This window comes from Strigops habroptila, chromosome 22 (genome assembly GCF_004027225.2).
Source record: "Strigops habroptila isolate Jane chromosome 22, bStrHab1.2.pri, whole genome shotgun sequence".
NCBI classification, from domain to species: Eukaryota; Metazoa; Chordata; class Aves; order Psittaciformes; family Psittacidae; genus Strigops; species Strigops habroptila.
The window spans coordinates 2,426,346-2,443,920 of NC_044298.2; the positions used below are offsets into that span (position 1 = coordinate 2,426,346).

Here is a 17,575-nt window from a genome sequence, read left to right on the forward strand (position 1 = left end):
ATCGACCTTTCAAGACATCCCCCTGCAGAGCTGATGCACATTAACAGTCGTGTGCTCCCCTCCTAAGGCAGCTCTCTACCATCATATTCCCTTTTCCTCACTCCTTTTGGTAGCTCCTGAATAGCGAGGTGTTTTAACCCTGCTTCTGCTCCCTCCCATCTTGGATACCTCCATCAGAACAGTACTGTGCTTTCCAGCGGAAACCAGGTGCTGAGGCAGTGGTTTGGAGCCTTCTGCTGAGATTTCTTATGATAAACGGGGCCTTTTTGCTTCTTTCCCTCAAACCTGTGGCAAAAATAACGTAGGGCTAGATTCTGAATTCCTACCTTAGAGAAACTCTTTGCAAATGCTCTTATTTTTGCATGGTTTTACTTAGAAGATACAGGTTTGCTGACAAACACCTCCCCATGGGGGTTCCTCTTCCTAGGTACCAAACTGACTCTTCTTTTTCTTTCACGGATGTTCCAGGTTGTTAGTATGGAATCTCGTGTGATCTCATTGCTATCAGTAGGGAGAAAGCAGAGAGGGGAGCTGTAGTGAGGTGACTGCAGTGACTGGGTTTCAGCAAGGTCTTTTCCAGGCTATTCCAGGGGTTAGTTATGGTGGAGAAGTGCTGAAGGTTGGAGGAAGGCTGTTCCTCAAGCTGGACTCTTCAGAGAGAAGTTCCTACGTGGGTTGTTGGAGATGCCTGATGTAGGCTCAGCTCTGGAAAGCTGCGTGGACCAGGGAAGCTTGTGACTAAATACAGAAGGTGCTCTTGGATCAGGTGGGGGTCATCAGAGGAACTGCTCATTTCTACCACTTGGTGAGCTCAGCTTGTTTCTTCTGGTGGTGTCCAGCCAATGCTGGAGTTCTTCCTGGTTGGAAGACCAGCCCTGGCACTGCTCGAAGCTCTGCACCCATGTTCATCATGACAGAGGTGTCACTCCATGACATCCAAGGAGGTCCTGAAATGCCAGAAGGAGATTGTTCTAAGAAGATATATAGAGAGTGAGCATGGGTGCGTGCCCCCCCAAGTAAAATCTGGTAGGAATGAGGGGAGACAGGACAGAGATCCCATGTACCCTGCAAAGGGTGGAGGGTGAGATGTGTGCATTTTCCTTTTAGGAGGAATTAGGCAGATGGAGCATTAGGTGGCCAAGCAAGCGCAGATCCCCGTGGTGCTGGGGCTGTTGTGGTGCTCACCAAGGGAAGGTGAGACCACCAGGTCCCTGCTGCCTTCCAGAGCACCCAGCAGGCAGCCTGGAAGTGGAAAGGGAGCGGGAACTTCAGCCTCTGCCTTGTGCCCGACCGGCCTTTCAGCTGCAGGGTCACAGCCACCCTCCACAAGGGTGCCAGGAGTGATGGGTGCAGCTGAGCTGTGCCAAGGGTTTCCCTGTCTCCTTGCCTGCATCTGCCATGGGCCAGCAGGCTCAGGGGAGGACCCAGAGTCCCAGCCTGCCCCCATGTTACCCCCATGGGAGGGGACCTGGTTGTAGGGCTGCACCACACTCAGATCCGAGCTCTCCCCCAGCCACTCGTCTTCTGTGTCCTGCACCATGGTGAATATCCCTCAGGGTAGTGGCAGGGAGGTTTGCACCCCAGAAAAAGAGGGGACCCCCTGGGGTGAGTGGGGCAGCGCTGGACCCATCCCGGAAGAAGAGCCAAGAGCCAAGAGTGGAAGAGGGAAATTTAATCCTCGGAGCACATGGGGGACAGCATCAGGGTGGCTGCACGTCCAGCCCCACCATCCAGGACCCCCCCAAGCAAGGAAGACTGGCAGGAACTCATTAAACCTCCCCCCCCAGTGTCTTTGTTAAAGTGCGTGTGAGTGCTGCCCTGGCCCAAATGCCCATGGGGTCCCCAAAATCCCACCTGGGGGGACCAAACCCCAGCGGGACCATGAGGGCAAGCAGTGCAAATTGCAGCGGGGTCCCATCTCCATCAGGGAGCTGAGTGCTAACGAAGGTGGCTGCACCCCCTCTATGCCCAGACACCCCACCAGGACCTGCCCAGTGACCCCACCTCATGGCGTGGACCCCCCAAATCCACGGGGTGCTGGTGCTGTTACTTTGGGGAGCCCGGGGGCTGCCCGGCAGCGATGCGGCTGACGCGCTCCAGGACATCCTGGGGACAGAGGGGAGGCACAGCCTGTGCCAGGGGACATTCCTCCACCAGGCTGTTCATGGGGGTGGGGGGTGGCACCACCTCCTCCTCCGGCCCCCCCAGGGCAGCACCAGGCCCCGCCAGGGCTGCCCTCAGGATGGGCAGCACCTTCTTCCTCGATGCCAAAGCGTTGCCCTGGCTGTAGGCAGCGACACAGGAGCAGGGGCTCGGGACGGGCTGGAGGTGCAGGGCCGGCGCTGTCGCCTCCTCCAGCGCCCGGCACACCTGCAAGGGAAGGAGCAGAGTGCTGGGACCCCCCCAGCACCCCCAAAGCCGCTGGGTTTGGGGGTGAACCAGAGCCTGGCTGCTACCCCAGGCCCCTGTGCTGAGGGATGTGGGGGTCTGGCCCCCAACTCACGGCGCTGCGGAAGGTCTCGTGCTGGCTGTAGACCGCGAGCTGCCGGCTGAGCCCCTTGCTCTCGTTGTAAGGGACGATCATGGCCACCAGCCCCGTGTAGCCCCGAGCTTGGCAGAAAGCATCCAGGTCCTGCAGCAAACCGGGCCTGTGCAGGAAGGTCTGGAGGGGGAGAGACCCTGGTGTCACCCTGGTGCCACCGTTGTGCCACCTCCTGCCTCAGTTTCCTCCCCTGCCGGGTCTCACTTCCAGGTCCACGTAGATGGCACTGATGGCGAGGACCAGCTCGTCGCTGGAGAGGACTTTGAGGTCCTTCCGTAGCATCTGCTCCGTCGTCAGCCCTAGGAGGCAAAGAGGAGCTGAGTGTGAGTCCTTGTTCCCAGGGAGATGGGTCTGTCCCAGTGGATCCCACCACCCCGGGCACGGACCCGAGACATCAAACTTGGTCGCTTGCAGTGTTTTGAAGATGGTGTCACGGGCTGGCAGCCCGGGGAACCTCTCCTCGAGCAGGGAGACACACGCCACGTCCCTGGGTGTCACCTTGCCAGCGGCCGGGCTCAGGTTGATGGAGTCCAGGAGGATGGTGGCTGGAGGGGACAACCAAGAGCCATGAGCCGTCCCCGTCCCCCGTGGCTGCGGCTCAGCGAGGGCCGCCCGTGCTCACCGTGCAGCAGCGTGGCCGTGGCTCTGTCCAGCACGCCCGGGGGGCCTTGGGCCATGCGCTCTGTCACCAGCGTGGCGCAGGACCCCACCAGCTCCACTGTCACCGGGCAGCCGGGACCTCGGGCCCGTTCCAGTGGCCGGTGATCCAGAACCTCCACCACGGCATCCTCCAGGGCTGCATCAGTGCTGGTGGGTGAGATGGGGAGGTGAGCCCCCCCCCCCGGGCCAGAGCAGAGCCTGGATTCCCCCTTTGTTCCTCACATCCTACCCTAAAACACCCTGGAAAGGGAAAGGCTTCACCCACCCTGAGACCAACAACCAGGCTTTGGGTGGGTGGCCCCAGGTGTCCCCGTGTCCCCGCTGCTCACCCGGGCAGCGCGTTGTGATCAACCAGGGTCAGGGAGAGCAGCCCGGCGCGGTGCAGCCCCGCCAGGTCGATCTCATCCCGGAAGATGAGGGAGGCAGCGGGAATACGCTGCTGCTGCAGCAGGAATGTCGTCTCCGTCCGCAGGGGGAAGTCGGCGCGAGGGATGTTCAGCACTGGGATGAAGGCGGCTTTGGGAGCCGGGGAGGTCTGTGGCAGGGGGTGACAGCCGGTGAGGTGTCCCCAAGCCACTTGCTTGTCCCCAAACCACTGCTTGAGCCTCACCTTTGCCAGGAAATAAGCCAGGGCCAGGGCCGAGACGGTGGAGTCCAGGTCACAGGCCTCGTTGCCCATCACCACGTGGATCTCCTGCTGACGCTGGATGTGCTCCTGCCGGAGCGGGAGGCATCAGGCACGCAGGACCACAGAGCCACCCATCACGGATGTCACCCACATGCCACCCGCCAGCAGCAGACGAGCTCCTGGCATCCCATCACCCTCCTGGCGGGACCCATTTCTGGCACAGAAGCCACGTTTTTGGGGCACGTGTGTGAAACCGGAGGCACCGTGGCCCCAAGGGCAACGGGAACACCCAGCTCCGCCACCAGCAACAGCAGGGACAGGGACATTCCCACCCCGGGGAATGCTGTTGCAGCCTGGGAGCACAGTGTCTTTTCCAGAGGTGGGAGTTTGGGGCTGGCTGTCCCCCAAATAGGTTTCACCTCCGTTTTCCTGCCTGCAGCAGCAAAACCATAACAATGTCACCCCCCAAATCGCCCGTCCCTGGGTGCTGGCACCCATCCTGTCACGCTCGAGGGAGCCACCTTGTCTCCAGGCCCTTTTTTGGTGACAATTAGTTGATGCCATGACCCAGATTCGCTCCTTTATTCAGTGTAAGGCGAGGAAGGAAACAACCGAGAGCCACGAGCGGCGTTAACCCCGCAGCAGGACGGGGAACCAGCACCCAGTGCTGGGAGAGCAGGGACCGGGCTGAGGGTGCTGGGGAGCCCCCGGCATGGAAGTGGTTTGGGGTGGCCCCGGTGGGGCTGTGTCACCCCAGCCTCAGCTGTCGCAGGCCCCCTCGCCAGGGGAGATGGGTGCAGCCCACTGAAGGGTCTTGGTCCTCTGGGCACCCTGTTCCCCCGGGCACCCAGCTGTGTGTGTGCCTGCACCCCAGTTCTCAGGCACCCCAGACTCCTGCTCCCTCTGCACCCCACTCCCCTGAGCACCCCAATTCCCCCAGCACCCTGCTCCCCTGAGCACCCAGTCCCCATGAACCCCAAACTCCAGCACCCTAATCCACTTAGCACCCCAGTTCCCCTGCACCCCAATCCCCTGGGCACCCCAATCCGTATGCACCCTGCTCCCCACTCTGCACCCCAATTCCCTGAGCATCCAGTCCCCATGAACACCAAACCCCTGCACCCTAATACACTTAGCACCCCCAACCCCCTGGACACCCCAGTCCCTACACACCCCACTCCCCTGGACACCCCAATTCCCCCAGCACCCTAAACCCCTGCACCCTGCTCCCTCCTGCCCCCCTAAACCCCTGCACCCCTCTCCCCTGAGCACCCCAGTCCCCCTGCACCCCAATCCCTTGAGCACCCAGTCTCCATGAACACTAAACCCCTGCACCCCAATCCACTGAGCACCCAGTCTCCATGAACCCCAAACCCCTGCACCCCAATCCCGAGCACCCCAATTCCCCTCCTGCATCCTAAACCCCTGCACCCTGCTCCCTCCTGCCCCCCTGAACCCTTGCACCCCACTCCCGAGTGCCCCAGTCCCCCTGCACCCCAATTCCTCCAGCACCCCAATCTCCTGAGCACCCACTCCCCACAAACACTAAACCCCTGCACCCCAATCCACTAAGCACCCCAATTCCCTCCCCAGCAGCCTAAATCCCTGCACCCCAATTCCCTGAGCACCCCAATTCCCCCTGCACCCTAAACCCCTGCACCCCAATCCACTGAGCACCCCAATTCCCTCCCCAGCAGCCTAAATCCCTGCACCCCACTCCCCTGAGCACCCCAGTCCCCCTGCACCCCACTTCCCCCAGCACGCTGCTCCCCTGAGCACCCAGTCCCCATGAACACTAAACCCCTGCACCCCAATCCACTGAGCACCCCAGTCCTCCTGCACCCCAATCTCTTGAGCACCCCAATCCCCTGAGCACCCAGTCCCCATGAACACTAAACCCCTGCACCCACTCCCCTGAGCATCCCAATTCCCCCCCAGCACCCCAAACTCCTGCACCCCAATCCCCTGAGCACCCCAATCCCCCAGCACCCTAAATCTCTGCACCCCACTCCCCCCCGCACCCATCTCCCCCCACCGCCCCCCAACCCCGCTACCTGCAGAGCCGCCCGGTTCCCCTCCACGAACCGCTCCATAGCGGCGGCGATCCGGGCCCTGACCCGCCCGGTACAACCGGATACGACACGGTACGAGCAAAGCTCCCCCCTCCCGATTACCGGCCTCGGCGGCGGGGCTCGGCGCAAGGGCTGCCGGGAAGGGGACGCCCCCTTCCCGGCAGCCCTTGCGCCGAGCCCCGCCGCCGAGGCCTGAGGCGGGTGATGGTCGCGATCACCCCATTGCCCCCCCCAAAACGCTTCTAACCCCCCCCCAGACACCCCAAAACCCCCTTTAACACCCCCCTTTAACCCCTTCCAGCCCAGCACCGGGCCTCAAACCGGGGTTAAACCGGGCTAAACCCGTTGATTTTGGGTGTTGCCAACGCTTAAGGGAAGGCACCGGGAAGCTCCGGTGTTCCCGGAGGGAAGCGGCGTCGGTGGCTGCGCTTCCCACCCCTCCTCTTCCTCCTGTGCCTCCTCCTCCTCCTCTTCCTGTCAATCCGGCCCTCCCGGCTGGGAGCAGGAGAGGGAGGAGAGCGGGGCTGAGGGGGGAGAGAAGGGAAAAAGGAGGAAAAAGGAGGGATAACGAAGGGAAAGGGAGGAATAGAGAAGGGAAAAGTTGGAATAAAGAAGGAAAAAGGTGGAATAAAGAAGGAAAAGGGAGGAAAAAAGCAGGAATAAAGAAGGAAAAGGGAGGAAAAAAGCAGGAATAAAGAAGGGAAAGGAGGAATAAGGAAGGAAAAAGCCAATAGGGAGGATAAAGGAATAAAGGAGGCAAAAGGAGGAATAAGGAAGGAAAAAGCCAATAGGGAGGATAAAGGAATAAAGAAGGGAAAAGAAGGAATAAAGAAGAAAAAGCTAGGAATAAAGAAGGAAAAAGCAGGAATAGAGAAGGAAAAAGCAGGAATAAGGAAAAGGAATAAAGAAGGAAAAAACAGGATAGAGAAGAAAAAGGAATAAAGAAGGAAAAGGCAGGAATAAAGAAGGAAAGGCGAGGAAAAAGCAGGGAAAAAAGGAGGGAAAAGTAGGAATAAAGAGGGAAAAGCAGGAAAAGAGAGGAGGAAAGAAGGAAGCGGAGGGAGTGCGGACCCACAGCGGCGGAGCGGCTGCACAGTAAGCGCGGGCCGGGGGCTGCGGGTCGCTGAGCCCCGGCCCGGTGCCACCGGGGGGGGGGAGCGGCAGCGGCGGTTGGGGGGGGGCCGGGGGACCCCGGCCGCGGTGCCGGGGGGGGCTGGGCCCGGGCAGCCGCGGGGCAGGGCTGGGGCCGCCTCCCCGAGCGGGTTTTTCCGGCTCCCGGTGCCTCAGAACCGGCTTCTGGCAGGGCGGGAGCGGCACCGGCACCGTGTGAGCCACCGCGGGCAGGGCCCCTTCCCCGGAACAACAGCTCCTCTTGTCTTGTTTCCCTGTATTTCCCCTTATTTCCTCTTAATTCCCTTTATTTCCCTTTATTTCCTCTTATATTTCCCTTTATTTCCTCTTGTTTCCCTTTATTTCCTTTTATTTCCCTTTATTTTCTCTTATTTTCCTTTAGTTCCCTTTATTTTCTCTTATTTCCCTTTAGTTCCTTTTATTTCCCTTTATTTTCTCTTGTTTCCCTTTATTTCCCTTTATTCCCTTTAATTTTACTTTATTTCCCTTTATTCCCTTTTATTTTACTTTATTTCCTTTTATTTTACTTTTAATTTCGTTTTATTCTATTTCACTTTATTTCCTTTTCTTTCATTTCATTTCATTTCTTTTCTTTATTTTCACTTGTCGCTTCATTTCCTCTCTCATTCCCTCTCTTCTTGACACTATTTCTCCATCTCCTCATCTTATTAATTCCTTACCCAGTTGTGAATTCCTTGCTCATCATTTCCTTACCCAATAACCCGCAGCTCTTTCCTCACCTCCCACCCACTGCTCTACCAAAAACATTCATTTCAGTCACTCCCACACCTTTTCTTTCCCATTTTCTTGTCTTTTTGTTTTCCCTTGGTTGTGGGTTTATTCCCGGAGGAATGTTGCTTTGTTTGTTTGTTAATGATGTTTATTTCTTCATCTCTATTTCTTGAGAGTATTGGTTAATTATGTATTGCTCCACCTCTGCACTACTTACTCATTTAATTATGATGGTAATAGTTATACTACTACTACTATTACTACTACTACTTACTATGGTTGGCATTAGGCGCCATCCCCTTCCTTTCCTCTCTCCCCAAATCCCTCTGCTCCAGCCCTAAACCGGGCGGGAACAGCTCGGAGGGCACCAACGCCTTGATTTTCTCCTGGGATTTCATCACCTCCCCCCCCAAAACCCCCCTTTTCCCCCAGTTTCCGCCCCACCCGGGTGTTTCCATCCCCATTTCTCTGCATCCCTCTCGGATCATCCCCAGTCCCCTTGGGAATACAAGGGTCCAGTCCCGGGATTGCAGCCACGCTCCTGCTGGCACAGAGTGTTTAACCCCAAAGTTCCTGAATCTCTTCAAGATTTCAAAGCCAAATTTCCTCAAATTCCAGGATTTCAAAGCCAAATTGCCCAAAATTCCAGGATTTCAAAGCCAATTTTCCCAAATCTCTCTGCAGGAGCATCTTGGCCAAAGAGTTTGCAGGAAAACCCCTGTGGAATTGCAGGATTCCGACCTTTCCCCGCGCCACTTCGGCTCCATCAAACCCTTCAGTTCCTCCCAGGTTGGTTTGGGATTTTCCTTCTTTCCTTCCCAATGGGAGGCAGATAATGACTTAAATGAGTGTAAAGGGATTGGGAAGAGGAACTCAAAGCTACACGAGCCATTCCTGGTGAATAAATTGGACTAAAATACGTGGTTTTAATTGAAATGCCCAATTTTTCCCTTCTAAGGGAGATATTTGGGATGCAGCAGTTCCCGAACAGACCCGGAGTGTTCCCAGGAGCCTGATCCAGACCCACTCGAAGCCGGACACCACGGTGAGGCTCCTGATGGAGCAGCCACCGGAGCAGGAAGGGATGCTCCCAGCCCCTTCCAGTGGGAAAGGGACCCCCCAGCTCCCGGAGGAGGCTGTTGGCGGGGAGGAAAAGCCGACTGGAAGCCAGGAGATCCCGGCCGCGGATGGGTCTTGTGCCCCACATCTCCCCCCCCACCGAGCACCTGCAGGAGGATGCTGATGAGAAGCAGTGTGTGGAGGATGGGGGGTCCCTGCCGGCTCCCCCCGTGCCCAGCCCCGGTGCTGGGGCGCTGGGGTTACCCTCTGAGCCCCCCCAAATCCAGACCCCGAGTCGGGAAGCGGAGGAGGAATTCTACTGCGTGAAGTGGATCAGCTGGAAGGGCGAGAGGACACCCGTCATCATGCAGAGTGAGAACGGGCCCTGCCCGCTCCTGGCCATCATGAACATCCTCCTCCTGCAGTGGAAGGCAAGTGGGGTGCGGGGGGGAGGATTTGGGGGGGTTGGCAAGGGGGGCATCGGGCTCAAATCCCCCTGGATCATGCGGGGAAGGGGCCTGGGAACGCTGCTCAGCCTCTCCGTGCTTCCAGGTGAAGCTGCCCCCGCAGAAGGAGGTGGTCACGGCCGAGGAGCTGATGGCACATTTGGGTGAGGGCCCCGGGGATGTCCCTGTCCTGCTGCCAGGGTGGCGGCACCGTGGTGAACCGGGCTCACCGGGGCTCACCGGGGCTCACCACGCTGCCTTGCAGGGGACTGCATCTTGGCCACCCAGCCCCGGGAGCCATCGGAGGGGCTGCAGCTCAACTTCCAGCAGGTGAGGAGCGATTCCAGCCCAAACCCTGATCCCTTCCAGCTCAGGGAGCTGGGCTGCAAGGCTTGGGGTGCCAGCCCGCTTCCCAAGCAAACCCCCTTGTTTCTTGCCCCCCAGAACATCAGTGACTCCATGATGGTCCTCCCCAAGCTCTCGACGGGGCTGGACGTCAACGTGAGGTTCACGGGGGTCTCAGACTTCGAGTACACACCTGAGTGCATCGTCTTCGACCTCCTCAACGTCCCGCTCTACCACGGCTGGCTGGTGGACCCCCAGGTGAGCTGCCCCATGGCTACAGTGGGGCCGGGGATGATCCAGGGGCTGCAGCACCTCTCCTGTGGAGAGCTGGGGTGGTTCATCCTGGAGAAAAGGAGCAAGAAGAGCTTCAAGATCTATGGGGGAATACAGGAAAGATGGAGAGAAGGTTCTAACCATGACCTGAGTGACAGGACAAGGGTCAACGGTTTTAAACTGGACGAGGGACACAAACTTCTTATGTCCCTTTGGATGGGACATAAAGAAGAAATATTTTATGGGGAGGGTGGTGGGACACTGGAACATGTTGCCAAGGGAAGTTGTGGATGCCCCATTGTTGGAAACGCTCAAGCCCAGGTTGGAGCAACCTGGTTTAGTGGAAGATGTCCCTGCCCGTGGTCTAGATGGTTTTTGAAGGTCCTTTCCAAACCCTTCTGTGATGCTCTGGATGGGGCTTTGGACCTGACCTAGTGGATGGTGTCCCTGCCCATGGCAGGAGGTTGGACTGGATGGTTTCTGAAGGTCCCTTCCAACCCAAACCCTTCCATCACGGGTCCTTCCCCATGGTGGAAGCCCTCAGCTCCGCTTCTTGGATGTCCCTGTGAGGGAGCTGTGGTCCAGCTGGTTGGGGGAGATCCAGCCCGCCCCTTGGCTGCCATGGGTCGGGGGGCAGGTCCCCCCAGAGCTGGTGCTCCCTGTCCCCTCCCTGCAGAGCCCGGAGGTGGTCCAGGCCGTGGGCAAGCTCAGCTACAACCAACTGGTGGAGAAGATCATCACCTGCAAACAGGCGAGTGACTCCAGCCTGGTGAGCGAAGGTAACGGCCCCCCCTTGCCCGGCTGTGGTCCCCGGGGGGGGGGTGCTGGTCACCCCAGCCCTGCTGCCACCCCCTGTTCCCCCCCCAGGGCTGGTGGCAGAGCAGTTCCTGGAGTCCACGGCCTCCCAGCTCACCTACCACGGGCTGTGTGAGCTCACGGGGGCCGTCAGGGAGGGCGAGCTCAGCGTCTTCTTCCGCAACAACCACTTCAGCACCATGATAAAGCACAAGGTGCAGAGCCAGCCCCTTCCTTCGAGCTAAAGGGACCCCCCCACCCAGGGCTGGCTGGCACCCACCGTCTCTTCTCCCCTCTCCCCAGGGCCACCTTTACCTGCTGGTGACGGACCAGGGCTTCCTGCAGGAGGAGAAGGTGGTCTGGGAGAGCCTCCACAACGTGGATGGAGACAGTTGCTTCTGCGACACCGAGTTCCACCTCAGCCACACTCCGGGCAAGGAGGGGGCTGCTGCGGCCCCCCCGGACCACCAGCTCCAGCAGAGCCAAGTGGACCAGGTAAGGGACAACGGGTGACACCAGGGGGCACCCAGATCCCATCCCAGCCCCGGGGGGTGCTGCTGTGCTGAGCAACCTTCTTTTCCTGCCCCCCCCTCAGGATTACATGATCGCCCTGTCCCTGCAGCAGCAGCAGGGGCAGGAACCCTCCACCCTCAGTGACCTGGAGCTCGCGCAGCGGCTGCAGCAGGAGGAGTATCAGCAGCATCAGCATCCTCCTCCTCAGCATCGTCATCACCCCCCGCAGCAGCCACAGCCCCCAGCGCAGGTAACTGGGGCTGCAGCTCGGGGTGTGGGTGCTTCTCACCCCCCTGCTCTGCCCCACCGGCTGCGCCAGGGGGGGTGAGGGATGTTGGGGGGCCTCTGGGGCTCTTCCCACCCCCTTGTTGCACCCACAGGCCCGGGGGCGGCCGCCCGGGGAGCAGAGGCAGCGGCAGAAGCCGGACTTGGACTGTGTCATCCTATAGCCCCTGCGGGGAGCAGCGAGGGGGCCCTGCCCCAGCCCTGCCTGTGGCACCCCCTCAGCTCCTCAGGGGCTTGTGATGGGGTCCCCACATCTGGAGACCCCCAATTTCCCACTCTCTGTCCTCCAGGGAGATCCCGAGGGGGTCCCTGGGCACAGAAGTAGGGACAAACGCATGGAGGAAGGTGGGGTCCTTCCCCCCCACACTGCTGGGACCACCCAAATCTTACCAGTGGCCTTAACACGAGGGGTCCCCCCTGCCGGGGGACACGTGTCCGGGGGGGACACACACGCACACCCCGCCCCGTGTCTGAACCGTGGCCTTAGCCCTTGGCAAATAAAGGACTTGTCCCCATGTGCGTGGGTCTGGCTCTGACACCAGTGGGGGCTTCTGTACTCCATGGACACGCAGGGTTTGGGGGGTTTTGGGGTGATGGGACCCTCTGCGCCCCATGGACACGTGGGTCTGGGGGGGTTTGGGGGGCCGGGACCCTCCGCACCCCCCAAATAGGTGGGTCTGGGTGGGTTTTCGGGTGCCGGGACCCTCCGCACCCCACGGACACGCGGGTCCTGGGGGGGGGGGGGCGGGGCGCGTCTCTGGGGAGCCGGGACGCTCCGCTCCTCATCTCGGCGCTCGATTGCTCAGGCCTGCCGGCCCCGCCCTATCCCGCCCCGTTCCCCTCCGGGCCTTCGGCGTTGGCGGTGACGTCACTCCCGCCCGCTGCCTGGCGCGAGGCGGCGGCGGCGGCTCCGGGCGGCGGCGGCGGCGCGTGAGTGGCGGGGGGGGGGAGCGGGGAGCGGGGAGCGGGGGGGGCGAGGCCGCACCGGGGCCTGCGGGGCCTGCGGGGCCTGCGGGGCCTGGGCACCGGCACCGGGCCCGCCGCGGCGGCCACCGGCAGGGCCGGGGCGGCGGCTCGGCCCGGGGCGGGGGGGGGCGGGCTGGGTCTCGGTTCCCAGTTCCCGGTTCCCGGTTTCCAGTTCCTGGTTCCCGGTTTCCTTCCACACCCCGCCCCGTAACCCTCTGGGCCTCCCCGCCGCGGCGCCGCGGGCCCGGTGCTCGGCGGGGGGGGTCGGTTCATCCCCCGCTGCAGGCCCCGGTGGGACCCTCCCTGCCCGCGCCGCGGCTCCCCCGCCCCAGTGCCCGCACCGCCGGGGACCCAGCACCGCGGGGCGAGCGCGGCGATGCTCCGGGTCCCGGTTCTCCCCCCCCCCCGCCGTGATCCCCCGGGCTTCCAGCGGCTTCTCGGTCCCCAGCGCGATCGCGCCTCAGACAACCCGGGGGGGCCCCGGTGCCGGTTCCGCCCCCCACCCAGCCCCGGCACCCCCGCGGTGAACCGGTGAACCCGGGGCCTCCCGCCTTCCCCTGCCCGTTACCTGCCCGTTACGTGCCCGCGGCCCGGCCCATCCCGGTTCAACGGGAACCGGGGCCCGCTCCCGCCTCCCCCCGCAGCACCGGCCCCGGGGGTTCCCTAAATCCCTGCTCCACGTTGGGGGCTTCACCTCCCGCAGAACCGGGACCCCCCATCCCGGAGCCGGGGGGAAGGTGCCAGCGTGGAGGGGAGGCAGAGCCGGGTTGTGCTGAGCCCACGGCACCGGCGGCCGCGGGGACAGCTCCGGGCTTCCCGCTCCCTCCCGGTGCCCGTCAGGAGCCTTTTTAAGGCACAAAGTGCTCATTGTCCCGTTGGCAAATCCCTAATCCTGCCCTGGGCGGGCGCCCGGGCCCGGCTGCTGCGGACGGTGCCGGCGGCTCCGTGCCTCAGTTTCCCCCCGGATCCAGCGCTCGGGATAGAAACAGCGTCCGGGGGTTCCCCCCTTCTCTTCATCCCGGCGTTATTCCCGTTGCCCCGGTTGATCCCATGCAAACGGGAAAGTCCCCGTGGCCGGGAATCAGGTTCCTCCCTCGGGCCGGTGCCACGGCTCCGGTTAATGTTCACCCGCTGACCCCTTGGCGGCAGGGAGCAAAGTCCCGCGGCGCCGGAGCTGGGAGCTGAAGGGGGGGAATTGGGCGCCGGGGCCCCCCTCACCTCTCCCGCTCTTCCCCTTCCTCCTTCCCAGCATGTTCCAGACCTTGTACAACTATTTCTGGTGGGAGCGGCTCTGGCTCCCGGCGAACCTCACCTGGGCTGACCTGGAGGACCGGGATGGACGGGTCTATGCCAAAGCCTCCGACCTCTACATCACCATCCCCTTGGCCTTCCTCTTCCTCGTCGTCCGGCACCTCTTTGAGACGTGAGTCCCTTCCCCCTGTGACAGGGACCCTCCCTGTGCCCCGGGTGCTGTGAGGAGCCCCTGGAGGTGGGTCCTGCCCCGTGTCCCCCATCCCGGGCCATGCTGAGGGCTCTGCACAATCCGGCTTTGTGCATCCTCCACCACCGTTATCGCGGCGCTGGAGGAGCGATGTGTTGGGCAAACAATGGCGAGTGAGGCCGGGAACAGACGGGCCTTTGTTGGGGTGGCAGGAGAAGGGACAGCCCCACTGCTCCATGGCAGCCCCCCAGCACTGGGGGTGCCACAGGGGCTGAAACCCCACTGCGGGATGGGGAAACAGGCGCGGAGGTGGCTTTGATGGGGCCACATCAACAGCGTGACACAGAAATGCCATCTCCTGTCCCCTGCTCCTTCCCCAGGTACGTGGCCACCCCCCTGGCCGGCCTGCTGAACGTCAAGGAGAAGATCAGGTTAAAAGCCACCCCCAACCCCGTGCTGGAGAAGTTCTACGCTGCCACCTCCAAGCACCCCAAGCAGGTGAGGTGATGGGGGGGGGGGTGTCCCCAAAAGGGGCTCGAGGTGGCTGGGGAGGGGGAGACGAGCAGCAGGGCCGGGTCCCTGTGTGACGCTGGTGCTGTCCCCAGGCCGAGGTGGAGATGCTCTCCAAGAAGAGCGGCTGCACCGTGCGGCAAGTGGAGCGCTGGTTCCGCCGCCGCCGCAACCAGGACCGGCCCAGCCTGCTCAAGAAGTTCAGGGAGGCCAGGTGAGACCTGGGGCCTGTCACCGTCACTGTCACCATCACCCTGGGGGGGCACCGCGGGGCCGGGAGGACGCAGGGGACGGGGGGACATGGGGCCGGTGGGTCCGTCCTTCTCCCTCCCTCGCCCGGTGCCCGTCTGAGGACCGTCTGCTTCCTTTTTCCAGTTGGAGATTCACCTTTTACCTTATTGCTTTCATTGCTGGCATGGCTGTGATAGTGGATGTAAGTATTGGCCCCCCCCTACCCCTGCCCCATCGGCCCCCCCCGGGTCCCCTCTAACCCCTCTCTGTCTCCCTCTTTGCCTCCACATCCCACAGAAACCCTGGTTCTACGACCTCCGGGAGGTGTGGAAGGGATACCCCATCCAGGTGAGCTCCAACCCCATCCCAGCGCCCTTCCTGCCCCCTGGGCAGCAGGACCCAGAGGTCCCGGCGCTGTTGGAGGGGCTCTCTGGGTGCGTGTGGGGTGTCTCTGGCAGCCGGGTGGGTTTGGGTGATGCACAGGGAAGGGGTTTGTGTGCTGTGGGTCTGGCTGGTGCCCACAGAAGGGGTCAAACCCTCCACCTGCCTCTTGGCTTCCAGAGCATGCTGCCCTCCCAGTACTGGTACTACATGATCGAGCTCTCCTTCTACTGGTCCCTGCTCTTCAGCATCGCCTCCGATGTCAAGCGCAAGGTGGGCTGTGGCAGTGGGGCTCTCTGGGGACCCCCAGGCTGGGGGGAGCTGGGCCCACGGTGGGGATCTCGGGTACAAGCAGGATGCGGTGTTTGGAGCCTGCTCCAGCCTCCCGCTCCCTCTTTCCTGGGTGCAGGACTTCAAAGAGCAAATCATCCACCACGTCGCCACCATCATCCTCATCAGCTTCTCCTGGTTCGCCAACTACATCCGTGCGGGGACGCTCATCATGGCCCTGCACGACTCCTCGGACTATCTGTTGGAGGTACAGCTCCCTCCACGGCCACCTCCGCGTAGAACCATGGGATGGGTTGGGTTGAAGAGAGCTTAAAGCTCATCTAAAGCCACGGGCAGGGACACCTTCCACTGGAGCAGGTTGCTCCAAGCCCCTGTGTCCAACCTGGCCTTGAACACTGCCAGGGATGGGGCAGCCACAGCTTCTCTGGGCACCCTGTGCCAGTGCCTCAGCACCCTCACAGGGAAGAGCTTCTGCCTCAGAGCTCATCTCAATCTCCCCTCTGGCAGGTTAAAGCCATTCCCCTTGTCCTGTCCCTGCATCCCTTGTCCAAAGCCCCTCTCCAGGTTTCCTGGAGCCCCTTTAGGCACTGGGGCTGCTCCAAGGTTTCCCCTGCACCTTCAGCTCTGTCTCCATCACTCGTCCCCTCTGTCCCCCCCAGTCTGCCAAGATGTTTAACTACGCCGGCTGGAGGAACACCTGCAACAACATCTTCATCGTCTTCGCCGCCGTCTTCATCATCACCCGCTTGGTCATTCTGCCCTTCTGGTGAGCTCTGGGTGGCCGAGTGGGGAAACTGAGGCACGGGGCAGGGAGACCCGCGGGGGGGGGGGTGGGATCCTGATCCCTGCCCGTAACGGAGCTGCTTGTCCCGGCAGGATCATGCACTGCACCGTGGTTTACCCGCTGGAGCTCTACCCGGCCTTCTTCGGCTACTACTTCTTCAACTTCATGATGGCCGTGCTGCAGTCGCTGCACATCTTCTGGGCCTACCTCATCATCCGCATGGCCCAGAAGTTCATAACTGGAAAGGCAAGAAGGGGGCTGGGGGCAGCTCGGGGGGGGCGATGGGGCCGTGGCTGGATGGGATCAGGGTTGATGGAGGACACGGGGGCGAAGTGGAGCCCCCCAAACCTTGGAGCTGGATTGTGCTCAGCTTCCTGAGCCCTGGAGAGCCCTCAGTGGGCAATGGGAACCGGAGGCCCTGGTGCTGTGGGGGGGTCTCTCTGGGTGTATGGGGTGGCTTTGGTGTCTGGGTGATGCACAGGGAAGGGGCTTGGGTGCTGTGGGTCTGGCTGGGGTGGTTGGAAGGGGGTCAAGCTGCGGTGGTTGCAATGGGGGGAGGCCGAGGCAGGGTGCCACTGCCACGGGGTGCCACTGCCTGAGTCCCCCTTTTTCCCCCCCTGCAGGTGGTGGAGGACGAGAGGAGCGACCGTGAGGAGACGGACAACTCGGAGGAGGAGGAGGAGAAGAACGGGCCCCTCTCCAACGGGCACCTGGTGCTCAACAACAACCACCGCAAAACCGACTGAGGGGGCCTCGCCCGGGGGGCGGCCGATGCCACCGGCGCCACCACCACGGTCCCCCCGGCCCCTCCATCCTGTCCCCCCTCGGTCACCTCCGGGGCGCAGCCGTTGCTGCTTCCCCACCTCACACCGTTGGTGCCCTTCCTGCCTTTCACCTGCTGCCTTAAGCCACCGCAGTGCCGGGGCTCCAGCCCTCTTATCCCCCTTTCCCACCCATCCCAGCGGGAAGCACGTCCTGTAGATGCCTCTTAACCCGGGGAAAAGCCCCGAGCCCGGAGCAGGGTGGGAGGGAGGAGCGGAGGAATTCGGGGGGGATTCAGTGGCTGAAGGCCCAGGGGACACCGGGGAAGGGAGCTGCAGGGTTTGGGCTCCCGGAGGAGTTGGATCCCCTCGTTTCTCTTGTCGATGGGTTTTGGGTCGCCCCCGGCTCCAAGAGGACAAATTCACAGCCCATTTCCTTCCTTTTGTTTGGTGTTTTTTTTTTTTTTGTTCTTTTTGCTGTTTCTATTTATTTGGAAGCCAGAAGGAGCCGGGGGCTCGGCTCCGGGGAGCTCCCAGCGCGGAGGGAGGGGGGAAAGGACCATTCCCAACCACAGACCAAAAAGCGTGTTTTGTTGTTCTTGTTTTTTAAAAAAAGAAAAGAAAGAAATAAAAAGGTTTAAAATATATTGCAAGGCCCAAACTAATAAAACTTCCAGAAAAGAAAAAAAAAAAGAGAGAATTCCAGAGCTCTGGAATCATCCGTGGCCG

The 17,575-nt window shown here is 61.4% G+C and overlaps 3 protein-coding genes across 5 annotated transcripts; 2 read left to right on the forward strand and 1 right to left on the reverse strand.

Moving 5' to 3' along the window:
- Positions 1-222: 222 nt before the first annotated feature.
- PRUNE1 (prune exopolyphosphatase 1) lies at positions 223-6,023 on the reverse strand. The gene is made up of 9 exons (XM_030473993.1): positions 5,885-6,023; positions 3,813-3,917; positions 3,532-3,737; positions 3,165-3,349; positions 2,929-3,087; positions 2,747-2,841; positions 2,504-2,662; positions 2,005-2,370; positions 223-947 (listed from the first exon to the last, which is right to left on the reverse strand). Exons 1-8 carry the CDS (start codon positions 5,921-5,923, stop codon positions 2,047-2,049), a joined length of 1,272 nt encoding a protein of 423 aa, XP_030329853.1. The 5' UTR covers positions 5,924-6,023; the 3' UTR covers positions 223-947; positions 2,005-2,046.
- Positions 6,024-6,128: 105 nt separating this feature from the next.
- On the forward strand, positions 6,129-11,998 carry MINDY1 (MINDY lysine 48 deubiquitinase 1). 3 transcript variants are annotated; one of them, XM_030473995.1, is made up of 12 exons: positions 6,133-6,997; positions 8,450-8,554; positions 8,724-9,255; positions 9,377-9,434; positions 9,536-9,600; positions 9,715-9,873; positions 10,565-10,667; positions 10,756-10,898; positions 10,987-11,178; positions 11,279-11,446; positions 11,577-11,657; positions 11,704-11,998. In XM_030473995.1, exons 3-11 carry the CDS (start codon positions 8,953-8,955, stop codon positions 11,643-11,645), a joined length of 1,260 nt encoding a protein of 419 aa, XP_030329855.1. In that variant the 5' UTR covers positions 6,133-6,997; positions 8,450-8,554; positions 8,724-8,952; the 3' UTR covers positions 11,646-11,657; positions 11,704-11,998. The 3 variants fall into 3 exon arrangements, with proteins under 3 accessions (XP_030329856.1, XP_030329855.1, XP_030329854.1); XM_030473996.1 differs by having other exon boundaries at positions 6,129-6,997; positions 11,306-11,446; positions 11,577-11,998; XM_030473994.1 differs by having other exon boundaries at positions 11,577-11,998.
- A 329-nt stretch (positions 11,999-12,327) lies between these two features.
- On the forward strand, positions 12,328-17,493 carry CERS2 (ceramide synthase 2). The gene is made up of 11 exons (XM_030474005.1): positions 12,328-12,411; positions 13,697-13,870; positions 14,269-14,386; positions 14,494-14,612; positions 14,774-14,831; positions 14,927-14,977; positions 15,191-15,283; positions 15,420-15,548; positions 15,961-16,067; positions 16,178-16,331; positions 16,709-17,493. Exons 2-11 carry the CDS (start codon positions 13,698-13,700, stop codon positions 16,829-16,831), a joined length of 1,125 nt encoding a protein of 374 aa, XP_030329865.1. The 5' UTR covers positions 12,328-12,411; position 13,697; the 3' UTR covers positions 16,832-17,493.
- The last annotated feature ends 82 nt before the right edge of the window (positions 17,494-17,575 follow it).

Excerpts from the sequence above, each read along its gene's own strand:
- PRUNE1 (XM_030473993.1), bottom strand. The coding sequence starts at position 5,923 with ATGGAGCGGTTCGTGGAGGGGAACCGGGCGGCTCTGCAG. Across the intron at positions 3,918-5,884 it reads GGAACCGGGCGGCTCTGCAG|GAGCACATCCAGCGTCAGCA; the intron begins GTAGCGGGGTTG and ends CCGCTCCGGCAG. Across the intron at positions 3,738-3,812 it reads TGGCTTATTTCCTGGCAAAG|ACCTCCCCGGCTCCCAAAGC; the intron begins GTGAGGCTCAAG and ends CCCCTGCCACAG.
- MINDY1 (XM_030473994.1), top strand. The coding sequence starts at position 8,953 with ATGGGTCTTGTGCCCCACATCTCCCCCCCCACCGAGCACCTGCAGGAG. Across the intron at positions 9,256-9,376 it reads TCCTCCTCCTGCAGTGGAAG|GTGAAGCTGCCCCCGCAGAA; the intron begins GCAAGTGGGGTG and ends CCGTGCTTCCAG. Across the intron at positions 11,447-11,576 it reads AGCCACAGCCCCCAGCGCAG|GCCCGGGGGCGGCCGCCCGG; the intron begins GTAACTGGGGCT and ends TTGCACCCACAG.
- CERS2 (XM_030474005.1), top strand. The coding sequence starts at position 13,698 with ATGTTCCAGACCTTGTACAACTATTTCTGGTGGGAGCGGCTCTGGCTC. Across the intron at positions 14,613-14,773 it reads AAGAAGTTCAGGGAGGCCAG|TTGGAGATTCACCTTTTACC; the intron begins GTGAGACCTGGG and ends TCCTTTTTCCAG. Across the intron at positions 14,832-14,926 it reads GCATGGCTGTGATAGTGGAT|AAACCCTGGTTCTACGACCT; the intron begins GTAAGTATTGGC and ends CACATCCCACAG.